At 48.3% G+C, this 21,992-nt stretch overlaps 1 protein-coding gene across 1 annotated transcript in view; it reads left to right on the top strand.

Moving 5' to 3' along the window:
- Window positions 1-1,075: 1,075 nt before the first annotated feature.
- REC114 (REC114 meiotic recombination protein) overlaps window positions 1,076-21,992 on the top strand; it is a 693,231-nt gene continuing 672,314 nt past the window's right edge. Inside the window, exon 1 of the mRNA XM_063926469.1 lies at window positions 1,076-1,416. Within this exon, the coding sequence (XP_063782539.1) occupies window positions 1,252-1,416 (165 nt within the window). The 5' untranslated portion in view covers window positions 1,076-1,251. The remainder of the gene's footprint in view (window positions 1,417-21,992) is intronic.

Below are 21,992 nucleotides of genomic sequence, written 5' to 3'. Positions count from 1 at the left end.
ATCTGAAGTCTTCTGCCGCCTTTGACGTCTTCTTGCTTCTCATACTCACCCGGCTTCTATCTTCCGGCTCTGTGAGGAGGACGGCGGCGCGGCTCCGGGACGAACCCCAGGGTGAGACCTGTGTTCCGACTCCCTCTGGAGCTAATGGTGTCCAGTAGCCTAAGAAGCAGAGCCTATCATTTAAGTAGGTCTGCTCCTCTCCCCTCAGTCCCAGAATGCAGGGAGCCTGTTGCTAGCAGTGCTCCCTGAAAATAAAAAACCTAACAAAATTATTTTTTCCACAGAAAACTCAGGAGAGCTCTCGGCAGTGCACCCTTCTCCTCTGGGCACAGGATCTAACTGAGGTCTGGAGGAGGGACATAGAGGGAGGAGCCAGTGCACACCCATACTAAAAGTTCTTTATAGGTGCCCATGTCTCCTGCGGAGCCCGTCTATACCCCATGGTCCTTACGGAGTCCCCAGCATCCTCTAGGACGTAAGAGAAACTTGCTTTCTATCATTTTTTTGCATTTTAAAAATGCATATAACAGCCATTTCACACAATTTAAGTCCCCAAAAACTCTCTAATGTGATCTCTAATACACTTCTCTTCTGTTTTCCTGTTAGTTTAGCATTTTTTGGGGTACAGGCTGATTTCCCCATTTTCACCTGCACTTTTCACTGCAAGAATTTTCAGGTGAAACCCGTTTGGAATTAAATAGGTCGAAAAACGGAGCGTTTTCGTGGCAATTTTCGCCCGATTGGAGCGAAAAAGTTCCGGGCGAAAAATTGCAGCGAATTTGCGGATAATTGAATACCCTAGAATATCTAGACAGCAACAAATATGCATAATACTGTATAGTAATCCTACTATTTGATAATAAAGGCACATATACCTCCCAACATGACCCTCTCCAGGAGGGACAGAATGCTCTGCTCCTGGACTTCCCTCTTAATTTATGATTGCCCTCACCTGTGCTGAAACACCTTTCTTATCCATTAACCTGTTCAATACAGGTGCTGCCAATCACAAATTAAGAGAGAAGTCCAGAAGCAGAGCATTTTGTCCCTCCTGGAGAGGGTTATGTTGGGAAGTATGAAGGCATCCTGTGGTAAAACAGACAAAAAATGCATGCCCATATATTAACTTTAGGTAAAATATTTTAAATTGACAGACAGGTCAACATTTAGGTGAGAACAAAGAACCGTCAATACGACCCAATAATGACATAACCTCAGCCGTACACGTTGTCAAGCAGTTTTCCCGCCGTTATGATGTCATTAACGGCAGAGGCTCCGGCTGAAGAGTCTCGGGCGGACGCTATGGCAGAGGCGGCATCATCGTGTTCCGGCGTGGGAGGACAAGGTGAGGAGTGGGCGTTGAAGAGGTACGGGCGGCTCGGCGGGAAGAACGAGAGCACCTCGGCACAGGAGCGGGTAAGATTAGCAATCTTAATTTTCTGTAGCAGACAAGAGACTAGAGTGTGCTTGAGCAGTACGTGAGAGACCAGCGCTTACCCCGTGTGTCTATCACAGGACACCTGTTTAAAAACTTTATAGTTCAGGAGCAAACTTTTCTTTTCCAACCTACTTTAAAATGCATTATTCTTGTAGTTTGCATTAAACTAGCTTTGGTCTCTATTCAGTTCAGTGCGGATTGAATAGCGCCGGGAATTTGCTCCTGGTGCGATTCAATTCAGAGTGCTTTCATGTCAGAGAAGGCTGGTTCTCGTGTCCTAAACGGGGTATTTGTCGCAAGAAAAGGCATTCTCCGACTAAAGTGCCCGGTACAATGCTGTCTCCGCCACGCTAAGTGCAGAAATCTGCATCATACCAGCACTTTTGTCTGATTTCTGCTCACACCACTCAGAACTAATTCTAAGCCTTTTCAATGCACGCTGAAATGAATCGCGTGCCAATGAGTGTTTTATAACTGTGGAGACATTTTCTCGTAGATTTTTTTCAGAATTGGTTAACACATTCGTCATAAATGTTGTCTGCATTTACAATTCCAGGGGGCCCTTGAATTTTAGCCTTTTTGTATAAAAAATAAATCAATGTGCAAAACTGGTTTCTAAATAGCGGGAGACGAGCCCGCCAGAAAAGGGGCGGGGCCTATCTCCTCAGCACACGGCGCCATTTCCTCTCACAGCTCCGCTGGTCAGGACGGCTCCCAGGTCTCTCCCCTGCACTGCACTACAGAAACAGGGTAAAACAGAGAGGGGGGGGCACATTTATGGCGATATTTTGATATAACAAAGCAGCTATAAGGGAGCACTTATTATAAGGCTATCCCTGATATATATATATATATATATATATATATATATAGCGCTTTTGGTGTGTGCTGGCAAACTCTCCCTCTGTCTCCCCAAAGGGCTAGTGGGTCCTGTCTTCGTTAGGAGCATTCCCTGTGTGTCTGCTGTGTGTCGGTACGTGTGTGTCGACATGTATGAGGACGATATTGGTGTGGAGGCGGAGCAATTGCCAAATATGAGGATGTCACCCCCTAGGGAGTCGACACCGGAATGGATGCCTTTATTTATGGAACTACGGGATAGTGTCAACACGCTAAAGCAGTCGTTTGACGACATGAGGCGGCCGGACAATCAATTAGTGCCTGTCCAGGCGACTCAAACACCGTCAGGGGCTGTGAAACGCCCTTTGCCTCAGTCGGTCGACACAGACCCAGACACAGGCGATGACTCCAGTGGTGACGGTGACGAATCAACCGTATTTTCCAGTAGGGCCACACGTTATATGATTTTGGCAATGAAGGAGGCGTTACATTTAGCTGATACTACAGGTACCACTAAACAGGGTATTATGTGGGGTATGAAAAAACTACCTATAGTTTTTCCTGAATCAGAAGAATTAAATGACGTGTGTAATGAAGCGTGGGTTGCCCCTGATAAAAAGCTGATAATTTCAAAGAAATTATTGGCATTATACCCTTTCCCGCCAGAGGTTAGGGAGCGCTGGGAAACACCTCCTAGGGTGGACAAGGCGCTAACACGCTTATCTAAACAAGTGGCGTTACCCTCTCCTGAGACGGCCGCACTTAAAGATCCATCAGATAGGAGGATGGAAAATATCCAAAAAAGTATATACACACATGCAGGTGTTATACTACGACCAGCTGTAGCGACTGCCTGGATGGGCAGTGCTGGGGTAGTTTGGTCAGAGTCCCTGATTGAAAATATTGATACCCTGGACAGGGACAATATTTTACTGTCGTTAGAACAAATAAAGGATGCATTTCTTTATATGCGTGATGCACAGAGGGATATCTGCACACTGGCATCACGGGTAAGTGCTATGTCCATTTCGGCCAGAAGAGCTTTATGGACGCGACAGTGGACAGGCGATGCGGATTCAAAACGGCATATGGAAGTTTTGCCGTATAAAGGGGAGGAGTTATTTGGAGTCGGTCTATCAGATTTGGTGGCCACGGCTACAGCCGGGAAATCCACCTTTCTACCTCAAGTCACTCCCCAACAGAAAAAGGCACCGACTTTTCAACCGCAGCCCTTTCGTTCCTTTAAAAATAAGAGAGCAAAGGGCTATTCATATCTGCCACGAGGCAAAGGTCGAGGGAAGAGACAGCAACACGCAGCTCCTTCCCAGGAACAGAAGCCCTCCCCGGCTTCTACAAAAGCCTCAGCATGACGCTGGGGCTTCTCAAGCGGACTCGGGGACGGTGGGCGGTCGTCTCAAAAATTACAACGCGCAGTGGGCTCACTCGCAGGTAGATCCCTGGATCCTGCAGATAATATCTCAAGGGTACAGGTTGGAATTAGAGACGGATCCACCTCGCCGTTTCCTGAAGTCTGCTTTACCAACGTCCCCCTCCGAAAGGGAGACGGTTTTGGAAGCCATTCACAAGCTGTACTCTCAGCAGGTGATAGTCAAGGTACCTCTTCTACAACAAGGGAAGGGGTATTATTCCACTCTTTTTGTGGTACCGAAGCCGGATGGCTCGGTAAGGCCTATTCTAAATCTGAAGTCCTTGAACCTGTACATAAAGAAGTTCAAGTTCAAGATGGAGTCACTCAGAGCAGTGATAGCGAACCTGGAAGAGGGGGACTGTATGGTATCCTTGGACATCAAGGATGCGTATCTCCACGTTCCAATTTACCCCTCACACCAGGGGTACCTCAGGTTCGTTGTACAAAACTGTCACTATCAGTTTCAGACGCTGCCGTTCGGATTGTCCACGGCACCTCGGATCTTTACAAAGGTAATGGCCGAGATGATGATTCTTCTTCGAAGAAAAGGCGTATTAATTATCCCATACTTGGACGATCTCCTAATAAGGGCGAGGTCCAGAGAACAGCTAGAGATGGGATTAGCACTGTCTCAAGAAGTGCTAAAACAGCACGGGTGGATTCTGAATATTCCAAAATCCCAGTTAATGCCGACAACTCGTCTGCTGTTCCTAGGGATGATTCTGGACACGGTTCAGAAAAAGGTTTTTCTCCCGGAGGAAAAAGCCAAGGAGTTATCCGAGCTTGTCAGGAACCTCCTAAAACCAGGAAAGGTGTCTGTACATCAATGCACAAGAGTCCTGGGAAAAATGGTGGCTTCTTACGAAGCAATTCCATTCGGCAGATTCCACGCAAGAATTTTCCAAAGGGATCTGTTGGACAAATGGTCAGGGTCGCATCTTCAGATGCACCTACGGATAACCCTGTCTCCAAGGACAAGGGTGTCTCTTCTGTGGTGGCTGCAGAGTCCTCATCTATTGGAGGGCCGCAGATTCGGCATACAGGATTGGATCCTGGTGACCACGGACGCCAGCCTGAGAGGCTGGGGAGCAGTCACACAAGGAAGAAACTTCCAGGGAGTATGGACAAGCCTGGAAACGTCTCTTCACATAAACATTCTGGAACTAAGAGCAATATACAATGCTCTAAGCCAGGCAGAACCTCTGCTTCAGGGAAAACCGGTGTTGATCCAGTCGGACAACATCACGGCAGTCGCCCATGTGAACAGACAGGGCGGCACAAGAAGCAGGAGTGCAATGGCAGAAGCTGCAAGGATTCTTCGCTGGGCAGAGAATCATGTGATAGCACTGTCAGCAGTGTTCATCCCGGGAGTGGACAACTGGGAAGCAGACTTCCTCAGCAGACACGATCTTCACCCGGGAGAGTGGGGACTTCATCCAGAAGTCTTCCACATGCTGGTAACCCGTTGGGAAAGACCAATGGTGGACATGATGGCGTCTCGCCTCAACAAAAAACTGGACAGGTATTGCGCCAGGTCAAGAGATCCGCAGGCAATAGCTGTGGACGCGCTGGTAACGCCTTGGGTGTACCAGTCGGTGTATGTGTTTCCTCCTCTGCCTCTCATACCAAAAGTATTGAGAATTATACGGCAAAGAGGCGTAAGAACGATACTAGTGGTTCCGGATTGGCCAAGAAGGACTTGGTACCCGGAACTTCAAGAGATGATCACGGAAGATCCGTGGCCTCTACCTCTAAGGAGGGACTTGCTTCAGCAGGGTCCCTGTCTGTTTCAAGACTTACCGCGGCTGCGTTTGACGGCATGGCGGTTGAACGCCGGATCCTAATGGAAAAAGGCATGCCGGAAGAAGTCATTCCTACTTTGATTAAAGCAAGGAAAGAAGTAACCGTGCAACATTATCACCGAATTTGGCGAAAATATGTTGCGTGGTGCGAAGATCGGAGTGCTCCGACGGAGGAATTTCAACTGGGTCGATTCCTACATTTCCTGCAATCAGGATTGTCTATGGGTCTCAAATTGGGATCTATTAAGGTTCAAATTTCGGCCCTGTCGATTTTCTTTCAAAAAGAATTGGCTTCAGTCCCTGAAGTCCAGACCTTTGTTAAGGGAGTGCTGCATATACAGCCCCCTGTGGTGCCTCCAGTGGCACCGTGGGATCTCAATGTAGTTTTGGATTTTCTAAAATCTCATTGGTTTGAACCACTAAATAAGGTGGATTTGAAATATCTCACTTGGAAAGTGACCATGCTTCTAGCCCTGGCTTCTGCCAGGAGAGTGTCAGAATTGGCAGCTTTATCTTACAAAAGCCCATATCTGATTTTCCATTCGGACAGGGCAGAACTGCGGACTCGTCCGCATTTTCTCCCTAAGGTGGTGTCAGCATTTCATCTGAACCAGCCTATTGTAGTGCCTGCGGCTACAAGTGACTTGGAGGACTCCAAGTTACTGGACGTTGTCAGAGCATTAAAAATATATATTGCAAGAACAGCTGGAGTCAGAAAATCTGACTCGTTGTTTATATTGTATGCACCCAACAAGATGGGTGCTCCTGCGTCTAAGCAGACGATTGCTCGTTGGATCTGTAGCACAATCCAACTGGCACATTCTGTGGCAGGCCTGCCACAGCCTAAATCTGTAAAGGCCCACTCCACAAGGAAGGTGGGCTCATCTTGGGCGGCTGCCCGAGGGGTCTCGGCATTACAACTTTGCCGAGCAGCTACGTGGTCAGGGGAGAACACGTTTGTAAAATTTTACAAATTTGATACTCTGGCTAAGGAGGACCTGGAGTTCTCTCATTCGGTGCTGCAGAGTCATCCGCACTCTCCCGCCCGTTTGGGAGCTTTGGTATAATCCCCATGGTCCTTTCAGGAACCCCAGCATCCACTAGGACGATAGAGAAAATAAGATTTCTCTATCGTCCTAAGTGGATGCTGGGGTTCCTGAAAGGACCATGGGGAATAGCGGCTCCGCAGGAGACAGGGCACAAAAGTAAAGCTTTTACAGGTCAGGTGGTGTGTACTGGCTCCTCCCCCCATGACCCTCCTCCAGACTCCAGTTAGATTTTTGTGCCCGGCCGAGAAGGGTGCAATTCTAGGTGGCTCTCATAAAGAGCTGCTTAGAGAGTTTAGCTTAGGTTTTTTTATTTTACAGTGATTCCTGCTGGCAACAGGATCACTGCAACGAGGGACAGAGGGGAGAAGAAGTGAACTCACCTGCGTGCAGGATGGATTGGCTTCTTGGCTACTGGACATGAAGCTCCAGAGGGACGATCACAGGTACAGCCTGGATGGTCACCGGAGCCACGCCGCCGGCCCCCTCACAGATGCTGAAGCAAGAAGAGGTCCAGAATCGGCGGCTGAAGACTCCTGCAGTCTTCTTAAGGTAGCGCACAGCACTGCAGCTGTGCGCCATTTTCCTCTCAGCACACTTCACACGGCAGTCACTGAGGGTGCAGGGCGCTGGGAGGGGGGCGCCCTGGGAGGCAAATGAAAACCTTTAAAAAGGCTAAAAATACCTCACATATAGCCCCAGAGGCTATATGGAGATATTTACCCCTGCCTAAATGTACTAAATAGCGGGAGACGAGCCCGCCGGAAAAGGGGCGGGGCCTATCTCCTCAGCACACGGCGCCATTTTCTGTCACAGCTCCGCTGGTCAGGAAGGCTCCCAGGTCTCTCCCCTGCACTGCACTACAGAAACAGGGTATAACAGAGAGGGGGGGCAAAATAAATGGCAATATATCAATATAAAAGCAGCTATAAGGGAGCACTTAATCATAAGGCTATCCCTGTCATATATAGCGTTTTTTGGTGTGTGCTGGCAGACTCTCCCTCTGTCTCCCCAAAGGGCTTAGTGGGTCCTGTCTTCGTATAGAGCATTCCCTGTGTGTCGGTACGTGTGTGTCGACATGTATGAGGACGTTATTGGTGTGGAGGCGGAGCAATTGCCAAATATGAGGATGTCACCTCCTAGGGGGTCGACACCAGAATGGATGCCTTTATTTGTGGAATTACGGGATAGCGTCAACTCGCTTAAGCAGTCGTTTGCCGACATGAGGCGGCCGGACACTCAATTAGTGCTTGTCCAGGCGCCTCAAACACCGTCAGGGGCTGTAAAACGCCCCTTGCCTCAGTCGGTCGACACAGACCCAGACACAGGCACTGATTCCGGTGGTGAAGGTGACGAATCAACCGTATTTTCCAGTAGGGCCACACGTTATATGATTTTGGCAATAAAGGAGATGTTACATTTAGCTGATACTACAGGTACCACTAAACAGGGTATTATGTGGGGTGTGAAAAAACTACCAGTAGTTTTTACCGAATCAGAAGAATTAAATGACGTGTGTGATGAAGCGTGGGGTGCCCCGATAAAAAACTGCTAATTTCAAAGAAGTTATTGGCTTTATACCCTTTCCCGCCAGAGGTTAGGGAGCGCTGGGAAACACCTCCTAGGGTGGACAAAGCGCTAACACGCTTATCAAAACAAGTGGCGTTACCCTCTCCTGAGACGGCCGCACTTAAAGATCCATCAGATAGGAGGATGGAAAATATCCAAAAAGGTATATACACACATGCAGGTGTTATACTACGACCAGCTATTGCGACTGCCTGGATGTGCAGTGCTGGGGTAGTTTGGTCAGAGTCCCTGATCGAAAATATTGATACCCTGGACGGGGACAATATTTTACTGTCGTTAGAACAAATAAAGGATGCATTTCTTTATATGCGTGATGCACAGAGAGATATCTGCACACTGGCATCACGGGTAAGTGCTATGTCCATTTCGGCCAGAAGAGCTTTATGGACACGACAGTGGACAGGCGATGCGTAGAGGAGTTATTTGGGGTCGGTCTATCGGATTGGTGGCCACGGCTACGGCCGGGAAATCCACCTTTCTACCTCAAGTCACTCCCCAACAGAAAAAGGCACCGATTTTTCAACCGCAGCCTTTTCGTTCCTTTAAAAATAAGAGAGCAAAGGGCTATTCATATCTGCCACGAGGCAGAGGACGAGGGAAGAGACAGCAACAGGCAGCTCCTTCCCAGGAACAGAAGCCCTCCCCGGCTTCTACAAAAGCCTCAGCATGACGCTGGGGCTTCGCAAGCGGACTTGGGGGCGGTAGGCGGTCGTCTCAAAAATTACAGCGCGCAGTGGGCTCACTCGCAGGTAAATCCCTGGATCCTGCAGATAATATCTCAGGGGTACAGGTTGAAATTAGAGACAGAGCCACCTCGCCGTTTCCTGAAGTCGGCTTTACCAACGTCCCCCTCAGAAAGGGAGACGGTTTTGGAAGCCATTCACAAGCTGTATTCTCAGCAGGTGATAGTCAAGGTACCTCTTCTACAACAAGGGAAGGGGTATTATTCCACTCTTTTTGTGGTACCGAAGCCGGATGGCTCGGTAAGGCCTATTCTAAATCTGAAGTCCTTGAACCTGTACATAAAGAAGTTCAAGTTCAAGATGGAGTCACTCAGAGCAGTGATAGCGAACCTGGAAGAAGGGGACTTTATGGTATCCTTGGACATCAAGGATGCGTATCTCCACGTTCCAATTACCCCTCACACCAGGGGTACCTCAGGTTCGTTGTACAAAACTGTCACTATCAGTTTCAGACGCTGCCGTTTGGTTTGTCCACGGCACCTCGGGTCTTTACAAAGGTAATGGCCGAGATAATATTTCTTCTTCGAAGAAAAGGCGTATTAATTATCCCATACTTGGACGATCTCCTAATAAGGGCAAGGTCCAGAGAACAGCTAGAGATGGGTTTAGCACTATCTCAAGAGGTGCTAAAGCAGCACGGATGGATTCTGAATATTCCAAAATCCCAATTAATGCCGACAACTCGTCTGCTGTTCCTGGGGATGATTCTGGACACAGTTCAGAAAAAGGTTTTTTCTTCCCGAAGAAAAAGCCAAGGAGTTATCTGACCTGGTCAGGAACCTCCTAAAACCAGGAAAGGTGTCTGTACATCAATGCACAAGAGTCCTGGGAAAAAATGGTAGCTTCTTACGAAGCAATCCCTTTCGGCAGATTCCATGCAAAGGGATCTGTTGGACAAATGGTCAGGGTCGCATCTTCAGATGCACCTGCGGATAACCCTGTCGCCGAGGACAAGGGTATCCCTTCTGTGGTGGTTGCAGGAGGCTCATCTATTGGAGGGCCGCAGATTCGGCATGCAGGATTGGATCCTGGTGACCACGGATGCCAGCCTGAGAGGCTGGGGAGCAGTCACACAGGGAAGAAATTTCCAGGGAGTGTGGTCGAGCCTGAAAAAGTCTCTTCACATAAGCATTCTGGAACTAAGAGCAATCTACAATGCTCTAAGCCAGGCGGAACCTCTGCTTCAAGGAAGACCGGTGTTGATCCAGTCGGACAACATCACGGCAGTCGCCCATGTAAACAGACAGGGCGGCACAAGAAACAGAATGGCAGAAGCTGCCAGGATCCTTCGCTGGGCGGAGAATCACGTGATAGCACTGTCAGCAGTATTCATCCCGGGCGTGGACAACTGGGAAGCAGACTTCCTCAGCAGACACGACCTTCACCCGGGAGAGTGGGTACTTCATCCAGAAGTTTTCCACATGCTATTAAACCGTTGGGTAAAACCAATGGTGGACATGATGGCGTCTTGCCTCAACAAGACACTGGACAGTTATTGCGCCAGGTCAAGAGATCCGCAGGCAATAGCTGTGGACGCGTTGGTAACACTTTGGGTGTACCAGTCCGTATATGTGTTTCCTCCTCTGCCTCTCATACCAAAGGTATTGAGGATTATACGGCAAAGAGGAGTAAGACTAGTGGCTCCGGATTGGCCAAGAAGGACTTGGTACCCGGAACTTCAAGAGATGGTCACGGACGATCCGTGGCCTCTACTTCTGAGAAGGGACCTGCTTCAGCAGGGTCCTTGTCTTTTTCAAGACTTACCGCGGCTGCGTTTGACGGCATGGCGTTTGAATGCCAGATCCTAAAAGGAAAAGGCATTCCAGAAGAAGTCATTCCTACCTTGATAAAGGCAAGGAAGGAAGTCACCGCGAAGCATTATCGCCGTATTTGGCGAAAATATGTTGCGTGGTGCGAGCAGCGGAGTGCTCCGATGGAGGAATTTCAACTGGGTCGTTTTCCTACATTTCCTGCAATCAGGATTGTCTATGGGTCTCAAATTGGGATCTATTAAGGTTCAAATTTCGGCCCTATCAATATTCTTCCAAAAAGAATTGGCCTCAGTCCCTGAGGTCCAGATTTTTATCAAAGGAGTACTGCATATACAGCCTCCTGTGGTGCCTAAGGTGGCACCGTGGGATCTAAATGTAGTTTTAGATTTCCTCAAATCCAATTGGTTTGAACCACTAAAGAATGTGGATTTGAAATATCTCACATGGAAAGTGACTATGTTACTGGCCCTGGCTTCGGCCGGGAGAGTATCTGAACTGGCGGCTTTGTTTTATAAAAGCCCTTATTTAATTTTCCATTCGACATAGGGCAGAGCTGCGGACGCGTCCGCATTTTCTCCCTAAGGTGGTATCAGCGTTTCACCTGAACCAGCCTATTGTAGTGCCTGCGGCTACAGACGACTTGAAGGACTCCAAGTTGTTGGACGTTGTCAGAGCCTTAAAAATATACATTTAAAGGACGGCTGGAGTCAGAAAATCTGACTCGCTGTTTATACTGTATGCACCCAACAAGTTGGGTGCACCTGCTTCTAAGCAGTCGATTGCTCGTTGGATTTGTAACAAAATTCAACTTGTACATTCTGTGGCAGGCCTGCCACAGCCTAAATCTGTTAAGGCCCATTCCGCAAGGAAGGTGGGCTCATCTTGGGCGGCTGCCCGAGGGGTCTCGGCATTACAACTCTGCCGAGCAGCTACGTGGTCAGGGGAGAACACGTTTGTAAATTTTTACAAATTTGATACCCTGGCAAAGGAGGACCTGGAGTTCTCTCATTCGGTGCTGCAGAGTCATCCGCACTCTCCCGCCCGTTTGGGAGCTTTGGTATAATCCCCATGGTCCTTTCGGGAACCCCAGCATCCACTTAGGACGATAGAGAAAATAAGAATTTACTTACCGATAATTCTATTTCTCGGAGTCCGTAGTGGATGCTGGGCGCCCATCCCAAGTGCGGATTATCTGCAATACTTGTACATAGTTATTGTTAACTAATTCGGGTTATTGTTTAGGAAGCCATCTTTCAGAGGCTCCTCTGTTATCATACTGTTAACCTGGTTTAGATCACAAGTTGTACGGTGTGATTGGTGTGGCTGGTATGAGTCTTACCCGGGATTCAAAATCCTCCCTTATTGTGTACGCTCGTCCGGGCACAGTACCTAACTGGAGTCTGGAGGAGGGTCATAGGGGGAGGAGCCAGTGCACACCACCTGATCGGAAAAAGCTTTACTTTTTGTGCCCTGTCTCCTGCGGAGCCGCTATTCCCCATGGTCCTTTCAGGAACCCCAGCATCCACTACGGACTCCGAGAAATAGATTTATCGGTAAGTAAAATCTTATTTTTTTTCTTTTTTGTAAAGGATGTGTGGCCACTTCTTTGTGATTAGGTCAGGGCCCCGGTCAAACTTCTCAACTGCCTTGGTAATGTAGCATGAAATCTTATACATTTGATGAGGAAATCAAGACAGTAAGCAAGACAAGGGTATGAGCGAGTGAGGTAAGAGGGGGACGTACTGGTGTGGATGAAAATGAACGCTTCTGTGAGTGTCGGCAAGCCTTCCTCGACATTAGGGCTACCCTCAGTGCCCTCCATCTAAATACAGACATGGAATTCTGTCAGGATTGGCACTGCTCAGTGAGACCCATGGAATAAGTGAACTAGTAGGGTACGGATGTAGCGAATTGGAATACCTAGTATACTGTAGAATGACTTGAAAACAGTAAGGCACTGTTAATGGTTAAGAGTTGCTGTGGAGTTTTATACATTAACTGCTGTATAAATAGTAGAACACTTAAATTCCAACCATGTACACCAGACTAAACAAATCGCCTTATTCTTCTCATCCCCTAAAAGGTCTTACGTGGCCATATAAATGTCTATTCTAGCAAACTATTCATTAAGTGTGGGTGAAGTGGATCTCAATTGCACTGGGTTTACTGCCTTTGCAGCTTTGTGGAGAGATTTAAGCAGGGATTTCTTGTAGGTCGCCACAGGGTTAGGGTACAGCTTAAGTGGGAGCAGTTGTAACATCAATACCCATGAGTGTAACAGATGGGGATATTACCTTCTCACAAAAGTGGTGCAGAGTCTAGCAGCCCCACCAGATATGGAGCAGATAACATATTCCACGATGACATCCATTACCTTTTTCTCTAATGTCCTAGTGGATGCTGGGGACTCCGTAAGGACCATGGGGAATAGATGGGCTCCGCAGGAGACATGGGCACTTTAAAAAAGAATTTAGATTCTGGTGTGCTCTGGCTCCTCCCTCTATGTCCCTCCTCCAGACCTCAGTTTGAATCTGTGCCCGGACGAGCTGGGTGCTGTTCAGTGAGCTCTCCTGAGTTTGCTGTAAGAAAGTATTTTGTTAGGTTTTTTTATTTTCAGGGAGCTTCTGCTGGCAACAGACTCCCTGCATCGTGGGACAGAGGGGAGAGAAGCAGCCCTACTCTCTGAAGATAGGTCCTGCTTCTTAGGCTACTGGACACCATTAGCTCCAGGGGGATCGTACACAGGGTCTCACCCTCGTCGTCCGATCCCAGAGCTGCGCCGCCATCCCCCTCACAGAGCCGGAAGACAGAAGCCGGGTGAGTATGAGAAGCAAAGAAGACTTCGAAATCGGCGGCAGAAGACTCCGTTCTTCACATGAGGTAACGCACAGCACTGCAGCTGTGCGCCATTGCTCCATACACACCTCACATACTCCGGTCACTGTAAGGGTGCAGGGGGGGGCGCCCTGGGCAGCATATGGACCTCTGTTGGCAAAAGTAAACATATATACAGTTGGGCACTGTATATATGTATGAGCCCCCGCCAAAAAGATATGTATTTTAGCGGGACAGAAGCCCGCCGTCGAGGGGGCGGGGCTTCTCCCTCAGCACTCACCAGCGCCATTTTTTCTCCACATCTCCGCTGAGAAGCTACCCCGGCTCTCCCCTGCAGATCATGGTAGAAAAAGGGTAAAAAGAGAGGGGGGGGGGGCACATAATTAGGCGCTAAAAACACAAATACAGCAGCTACTGGGTTAACATTAAGTTACTGTGTTATTCCTGGGTTATATAGCGCTGGGGTGTGTGCTGGCATACTCTCTCTCTGTCTCACCAAAGGGCCTTGTGGGGGAACTGTCTTCAAAAAGGGCATTCCCTGTGTGTGTGGTGTGTCGGTACGCTTGTGTCGACATGTCTGATGAGGAAGGCTATGTGGAAGCAGAGCGGGAGCAAATGAATGTGGTGTCGACGCCGACACCTGATTGGATGGATATGTGGAAGGTTTTAAATGATAATGTTAATTCCTTGCATAAAAGGTTAGACAAAGCTGAAACCTCAGGACAGTCAGGGTCCCAACCCATGCCTGATCCTATGTCGCATAGGTCGTCAGGGTCTCAGAAGCGCCCATTATCTCAAATTATTGACACTGATACAGACATGGATTCTGACTCCAGTGTCGATTACGATGATGCAAAGTTACAGCCAAAATTGGCTAAATCCATCCGTTATGATTATAGCTATTAAGGATGTGTTGCACATCACAGAGGAAACCCCAGTCCCTGACAGGAGGGTTCATATGTATGGGGAAAAGAAGCCGCAGGTAACTTTTCCTCCCTCACACGAGCTCAATGAGTTATATGAAAAGGCTTGGGAATCACCAGATAAAAAAAAAACTGCAGATTTCCAAAAAGATTCTTATGGCGTATCCTTTCCCGCCAACGGACAGGTTACGCTGGGAATCCTCCCCTAGGGTGGACAAAGCTTTGACACGCTTATCCAAGAAGGTAGCCCTGCCGTCACAGGATACGGCTACCCTCAAAGATGCTGCGGATCGCAAACAGGAGGTTACCCTGAAGTCCATTTATACACATTCAGGTACCTTACTGAGGCCAGCAATCGCGTCGGCTTGGGTGTGTAGTGCTGTAGCAGCTTGGACGGATACCTTATCTGAGGAACTTGATACCTTAGACAAGGATACTATATTAATGACCCTGGGGCATATTAAAGACTCTGTACTTTATTAGCCTACTAGGTCCTAGAATTAATGCTATGTCGATTTCTGCCAGAAGGGTCCTGTGGACTCGGCAATGGACAGGTGATGCCGACTCAAAAAGGCATATGGAGGTTTTACCTTACAACGGTGAGGAATTGTTTGGGGAGGGTCTCTCGGACCTGGTATCCACAGCTACGGCTGGGAAGTCGAATTTTTTGCCATATGTTTCCTCACAACCTAAGAAAGCACCGTATTACCAAATGCAGTCCTTTCGATCACAGGAAAACAAGAAAGTCCGAGGTGCGTCCTTTCTTGGCAGGGGCAGAGGAAAGAAGCTGCACAACACAGCTAGTTCCCAGGAACAGAAGTCCTCCCCGGCTTCCACTAAATCCACCGCATGACGCTGGGGCTCCACAGGCGGAGCTAGGCCCGGTGGGGGCGCGTCTCCGAAATTTCAGCCACAAGTGGGTTCACTCACAGTTGGATCCCTGGCCAATAGATGTTGTGTCTCAGGGATACAAGCTGGAATTCGAAGAGATGCCCCCTCACCGATACCTCAAGTTGGCCCTGCCAGCTTCCCCCTTAGAGAGGGAAATAGTGTTAACTGCAATTCACAAATTGTATCTTCAACAGGTAGTGGTCAAGGTTCCCCTCCTTCAACAAGGAAAGGGTTATTATTCGACCATGTTTGTGGTACCGAAGCCGGACGGTTCGGTCAGACCCATATTGAATTTAAAATCCCTGAACATGTACCTACAAAGGTTCCGGTTCAAGATGGAATCGCTGAGAACGGTCATTGCAAGCCTGGAAGGGGGGGATTTTATGGTGTCTCTGGACATAAAGGATGCATACCTCCATGTCCCCAATTATCCACCTCATCAGGCGTACCTCAGATTTGTGGTACAGTATTGTCATTACCAATTTCTGACGTTGCCGTTTGGTCTCTCCACGGCTCCGAGAATATTTACCAAGGTAATGGCGGAAATGATGGTACTCCTGCGGAAGCAAGGGGTCACAATTATCCCATACTTGGACGATCTCCTCATAAAAGCGGAAGGTTCAGGAACTCATGACACTGGTCAGGGACCTATTAAAACCAAAACAGGTGTCTGTGCATCACTGCACTCGAGTCCTGGGAAAGATGGTGGCATCGTACGAGGCCATTCCCTTCGGCAGGTTCCATGCGAGGACCTTTCAATGGGACTTACCGGACAAATGGTCCAGATCACATCTTCAGATGCATCGGTTAATCACCCTATCCCCCAGGGCCAGGGTGTCTCTCCTGTGGTGGCTGCAGAGTGCTCACCTTCTTGAGGGCCGCAGATTCGGCATTCAGGACTGGGTCCTGGTGACCACGGATGCAAGCCTCCGAGGGTGGGGAGCAGTCACCCAGAGAAGAAATTTCCAAGGTCTGTGCTCAAGTCAGGAGACTTGCCTTCACATCAACATCCTGGAACTAAGGGCCATTTACAACGCCCTACGTCAAGCAGAGGCCCTGCTTTGCGGTCAACCAGTTCTGATTCAGTCAGACAACATCACCGCTGTGGCTCATGTAAACCGACAGGGCGGCACAAGGAGCAGGGTGGCGATGGCGGAAGCCACCAGAATTCTTCGCTGGGCGGAGAATCATGTAAGCGCATTGTCAGCAGTGTTCATCCCGGGGGTAGACAACTGGGAAGCAGACTTCCTCAGCAGGCACGACCTCCACCCGGAGGAGTGGGGACTTCATCAAGAAGTCTTCGCACAGCTTGCAAGTCGGTGGGAACTGCCACAGGTGGACATGATGGCATCCCGCTTCAACAAGAAACTACAGAGGTATTGCGCCAGGTCAAGAGACCCTCAGGCGATAGCTGTAGACGCCCTGGTGACACCGTGGGTGTTCCAATCGGTCTATGTATTTCTTCCTCTCATACCCAAGGTGTTGAGAATCATAAGAAAAAGAGGAGTGAGAATACTCATTGTTCCGGATTGGCCAAGAAGGACTTGGTATCCAGATCTGCAAGAAATGCTCACAGAGGACCCGTGGCCTCTTCCTCTAAGACAGGACTTGTTGCAACAAGGGCCCTATCTGTTCCAAGACTTACCGCGGCTGCGTTTGACGGCATGGCGGTTGAACGCCGGATCCTAGCGGAAAAAGGCATTCCAGATGAGGTCATTCCTACGCTGATAAAGGCTAGGAAGGACGTGACAGCTCAACATTATCACCGTATATGGCGAAAATATGTTGCTTGGTGTGAGGCCAGGAATGCCCCTACGGAGGAATTCCAGCTGGGCCGTTTCCTTCACTACCTACAGTCAGGAGTGTCTTTGGGCCTGAAATTGGGTTCCATTAAAGTCCAGATTTCGTCCCTATCCATTTTCTTTCAAAAAGAGCTGGCTTCTCTACCTGAAGTTCAGACGTTTGAAGGGAGTGCTGCGTATTAAGCCTCCTTTTGTGCCCCCGGTGGCACCTTGGGATCTTAACGTAGTGAGTTTCCTGAAATCCTACTGGTTTGAACCACTCAAAACGGTGGAATTGAAATATCTCACGTGGAAGGTGGTCATGCTACTAGCATTGGCTTCGGCTAGGCGTGTGTCAGAATTAGCGGCTTTGTCAGATAAAAGCCCCTATCTGGTTTTCCATGCGGATAGAGCAGAATTGCGGACCCGTCCACAATTTCTGCCAAAAGTGGTTTCATCCTTTCATATAAACCAACCTATTGTGGTGCCTGTGGCTACTACTGACTTGGAGGATTCCGAGTTACTTGATGTGGTCAGGGCTTTGAAGGTTTATGTAGCCAGAACGGCTAGGGTCAGGAAAACGGAATCTTTGTTTATCCTGTATGCTTCCAACAAGCTTGGTGCTCCTGCTTCAAAGCAAACTATTGCTCGCTGGATCTGTAACACGATTCAGCAGGCTCATTCTGCGGCTGGATTGCCGCTGCCAAAATCAGTTAAGGCCCATTCCACTAGGAAGGTGGGCTCTTCTTGGGCGGCTGCCCGAGGGGTCTCGACATTACAGCTGTGCCGAGCGGCTACTTGGTCAGGTTCAAACACTTTTGCAAAGTTCTACAAGTTTGATACCCTGGCTGAGGAGGACCTTGTGTTTGCTCATTCGGTGCTGCAGAGTCATCCGCACTCTCCCGCCCGTTTGGGAGCTTTGGTATAATCCCCATGGTGCTAACTGAGTCCCCAGCATCCACTAGGACGTTAGAGAAAATAAAATTTTACTTACCGGTAAATATTTTTCTCGTAGTGGATGCTGGGCGCCCGTCCCAAGTGCGGACTTCTTCTGCAATACTTGTATGTAGTTATTGCTGTAATAAGGGCTGTGTTATTATTGCATCAGGGTTGAACTGATGCTCTGTTGTTGTTCATACTGTTGACTGGGTAAGTTTATCACAAGTTATACGGTGTGATTGGTGTGGCTGGTATGAGTCTTGCCCTGGATTTCCAAAATCCTTTCCTTGTACTGTCAGCTCTTCCGGGCACAGTTTCTCTAACTGAGGTCTGGAGGAGGGACATAGAGGGAGGAGCCAAAGCACACCAGAATCTAAATTCTTTCTTAAAGTGCCCATGTCTCCTGCGGGGCCTGTCTATTCCCCATGGTCCTTACGGAGTCCCCAGCATCCACTACGGACTACGAGAAATAGATTTACCGGTAAGTAAAATCTTATTATTGATTTAATAATTAAAAAAACTAAGTTTGTTCCTGAAGCACAAGAAAGATAACTCCCCCAGCACCTGCCTAGTCTCATCTCGGGGTTGATGCTGGTAGTGGTGCCCCCATACTCGTGGTGTCAGAAACACAAGGGTAGATTCTTGCAAGAGTATGGGGTAACTACCGAGGATGCTCCCCCTGCACCCTGTCAAAGGCCTGCCTCCGCTCCCCCTTCAACCACGGCTGCAAGACAGAACGGCCATGGGGGATGTAGTGGGGCGTGTGAAACACTATTGTAAACATAGTCTCAGCCCGCTGTGCCCCTACCTGGCCGGCTCTGGGTGGCAGGGAATGTTGTGCACAATTTGTGGGCATTTAGGGGAGGGGCTTAATGCTGTGAAGTGCCCGCCCCCATCGGAGACTTGTGCAGTAATCGGGTAATGTCTCTCCTGCTTACTCCTTTCCTCTCTCCCTGTCTGTCTGTGTCTCTCCCTGTTTCTGACTGTTTCTCTTACATCCTAGAGGATGCTGGGGTCCACATTAGTACCATGGGGTATAGATGGGTCCACCAGGAGCCATTGGCATTTTAAGAGTTTGAGAGCGTGTGCTGGCTCCTTCCTCTATGCCCCTCCTACCAGACTCAGTTTAGAAAATGTGCCCGAAGGAGCCGGTCACAGCTAGGGGAGCTCTACAGAGCTTTTCTAGGAAAGTTTATTTTTACAGTGTGTATGTATATATATATATATATATATATATATATATATATATATATATATATATATATATATATATATATATATATATATATATATATATATATATATATATATATATATATATATAATATATTTATTAATTAATTTTTTATTTTTTTTTTACAGGAGGCTGCTGGCAGCAGCCAGCCTGCAGCGAGGGACTAAGGGGGGGGGTGCAGTGTCCGCCCTGCGGGGTCTGTTGGAGTAAAAAATATTACACACTCCACGTGCACAGAGTGGCCACTGGTCGTGCGCATTCTCACCGTGCTTAAGCATACATGCACGCTACGTACACTGGTTCGCGAGCCTTGCACATTGGAGCGTGGTGGGTGTATATACGGTAAAAGGCGCAATCACTGAGAAACGCCATCAAGTTAATTATATCATGCTTAGTGTCAAAATGATCAGGAGAATGTGTGGATTAATTTGATGGCTATGGTTAGATTGTAGCACATTGCAACGGGTAGTTTTGATTAAATGTATGAAATCTAAAGTCACTCTTATTAGAACAAAGAACTTCCTGGAAGACAGCATGTGTGCAGCAGAAACCAGTGGCTAATCCCTATGATGTTATCGTTGCTTGCATATGAACTGACCAATAACACTTCATGAATGAGAGAACACCCTCCCTTGGACCAATAACAGAAGACTCAGTCCCAGACATGTACTTCTTTCAATATATAGGCAGTTTCTAGGACCTAGAGAGTTAGTTGCTGTTGCTTGGAGAGATGGAGGAAATGTTCTATGGGAAAGGGTTATGTATGCTGGCTTTAATAGATTCTTTTGTAACTACAACTGCTTCTTTTGTAATTGTAACACTGTAGCCATATATATATACACTGTACATGTGTTGTATTGTATGCATACTCTTTTAATATAAAAAATATACATCTCTGAGCGTTGGACCTCGGCTTACAATGTGTGCGAGTACTTGTTTTCTCTTAAGGGATGTAGTGTTTGCGACGTACAGTGCACTTTTCTGCTGCAGGGTGCACTGGGCTCCACAAGTCTGGACAATGGGCTGTAGAGTAGGATCTTGATCCGAGGCACCAACAGACTCAAAGCTTTGACTGTTCCCAGAATGCACAGCGCCACCTCCTATATCACCCCCGCCTCCCAGCACAGGAGCTCAGTTTTGTTAGTTGGTGCTGCAGTAAGCAGGCACTTAACAGAGGGGCTGCTCCATGCAGCCCTAAGAGGCTTTTTTTCTGAAGAAAAAGTGAAGACTTCAGGGCAGCAGCAGTGGTAAATGTCTTGTGACATTCTCTGCTGCAGCTCCAGCTCTCCCCAGCGGCGCTGTACACTCCCGAGCCCTGGTTGCCGGGTACCTACAGCGGAGTCTCCTGTTTACTTCACGTTAGGCACACACGGCTGGAGCTCTCCAGGATCGCGTGGCCGCGCTTCGGGAGGTGGTAAGTGGGTCCCACTCGTGATCCGGCGCGGTCAGTGGGAGGCGGGCCGCGCACGCTGGCCACTGTGGATACAGGCGATCCCACTAGATCACCAGGGTATGGGCGCAGGTCAGGTTTTCTCTCAAAACCGATTTTTAATATCGCCCACAGTACCCGGTGGTTTTGTCAGCAAGAAATGAAGCAATAAATTAAGCCCCTCCCCCAGCCCCAGGGTGCCATTTCCAGCAAATATTCCCGCCCTGGAGCTGCATCTGTCTTTTCCTCACTCCCTGGCAGTGTCTGCGGTGCCATTACTCCTCAGTTCACTGTTCCTGGGACTGCTTGGGAAAATCCTCCTATGTAAAGCCGCCTGGTTGTCAGCGCTGTGCCTTTACATGACACTTAAGTATTCTACCTGCCTTTTTAGACAGTGATAGTTAAGAGTGCATTTAGTCAGGGTTTTCTAGTACAATTACCCTGTGATATACATCCAGTTCTTACTATGTACTGTTATATCTATTGACTATATAGCTGTGTAAGCTAGTCCAGTGCAGTATTGTCTGTAATAACCTCTGCATTGTACAAACTGTGACTATTTGTGTGTGCATTTGATAGCTGAGTGGTGTCCATTTCTTGTCTTTCACTCAACCTGCTTTCCCTATATTCTATAACCTGAGGGGGCTTGGTGCGTCAGGTGTTATTTAATATAGGATTTTCACAAAGATATACTGTATTACGTATTTTTCTCTGATTTAGTCACCATATCTCTCCTTTATCTCTGCTGGTGCTGACTACACTGCGCAGGGGTTTGGGTTTAGGGATATAGTGCTGCTAATAATTGTACTGTTACCTCATACTGCAAGTTATATCATGTTTGCTTCTGAGGGTAACTGTTCTGGGGCTGAACACACTGTCGGTGTTGCTGCAGTCACAGACCCATATGAGGAGAATATAGCAGCTGTGGGCTCTGGTTCTGGGGGCTCTTTGCCCCCCTGTGGGACTGTGGCAAAGGAGGCACATAGTGACCCCCCGTGGGCCGCTTTTTCCACGCTTCTACACACGCTAGTTCACATACTAACACCCCCTATGGGAACCCCAATGCCGGTACAACTGTATGTGGTCCCTGCAGCTAACCCGCCGTGGGTGGATGATTTATCTGCGCAATTAAAGAAGTTGAACCAGTCCCTGACTACTAAAGTCTGACCAAAGCTCGCCTAAGTCCAAAAATCCTTTAAGCGAGCGCTCGTCTCCTCACAATCCACTGCTGTCACTGACACCTCGTCTGATGAAGACAGCACATACACTGACCCCACAGGTTCTGACTCTGATACGGCTG

Source organism: Pseudophryne corroboree, chromosome 6 (assembly GCF_028390025.1).
Source record: "Pseudophryne corroboree isolate aPseCor3 chromosome 6, aPseCor3.hap2, whole genome shotgun sequence".
In the NCBI taxonomy this organism is placed as follows: domain Eukaryota; kingdom Metazoa; phylum Chordata; class Amphibia; order Anura; family Myobatrachidae; genus Pseudophryne; species Pseudophryne corroboree.
This window is presented reverse-complemented; position numbering and strand designations above follow the sequence as displayed.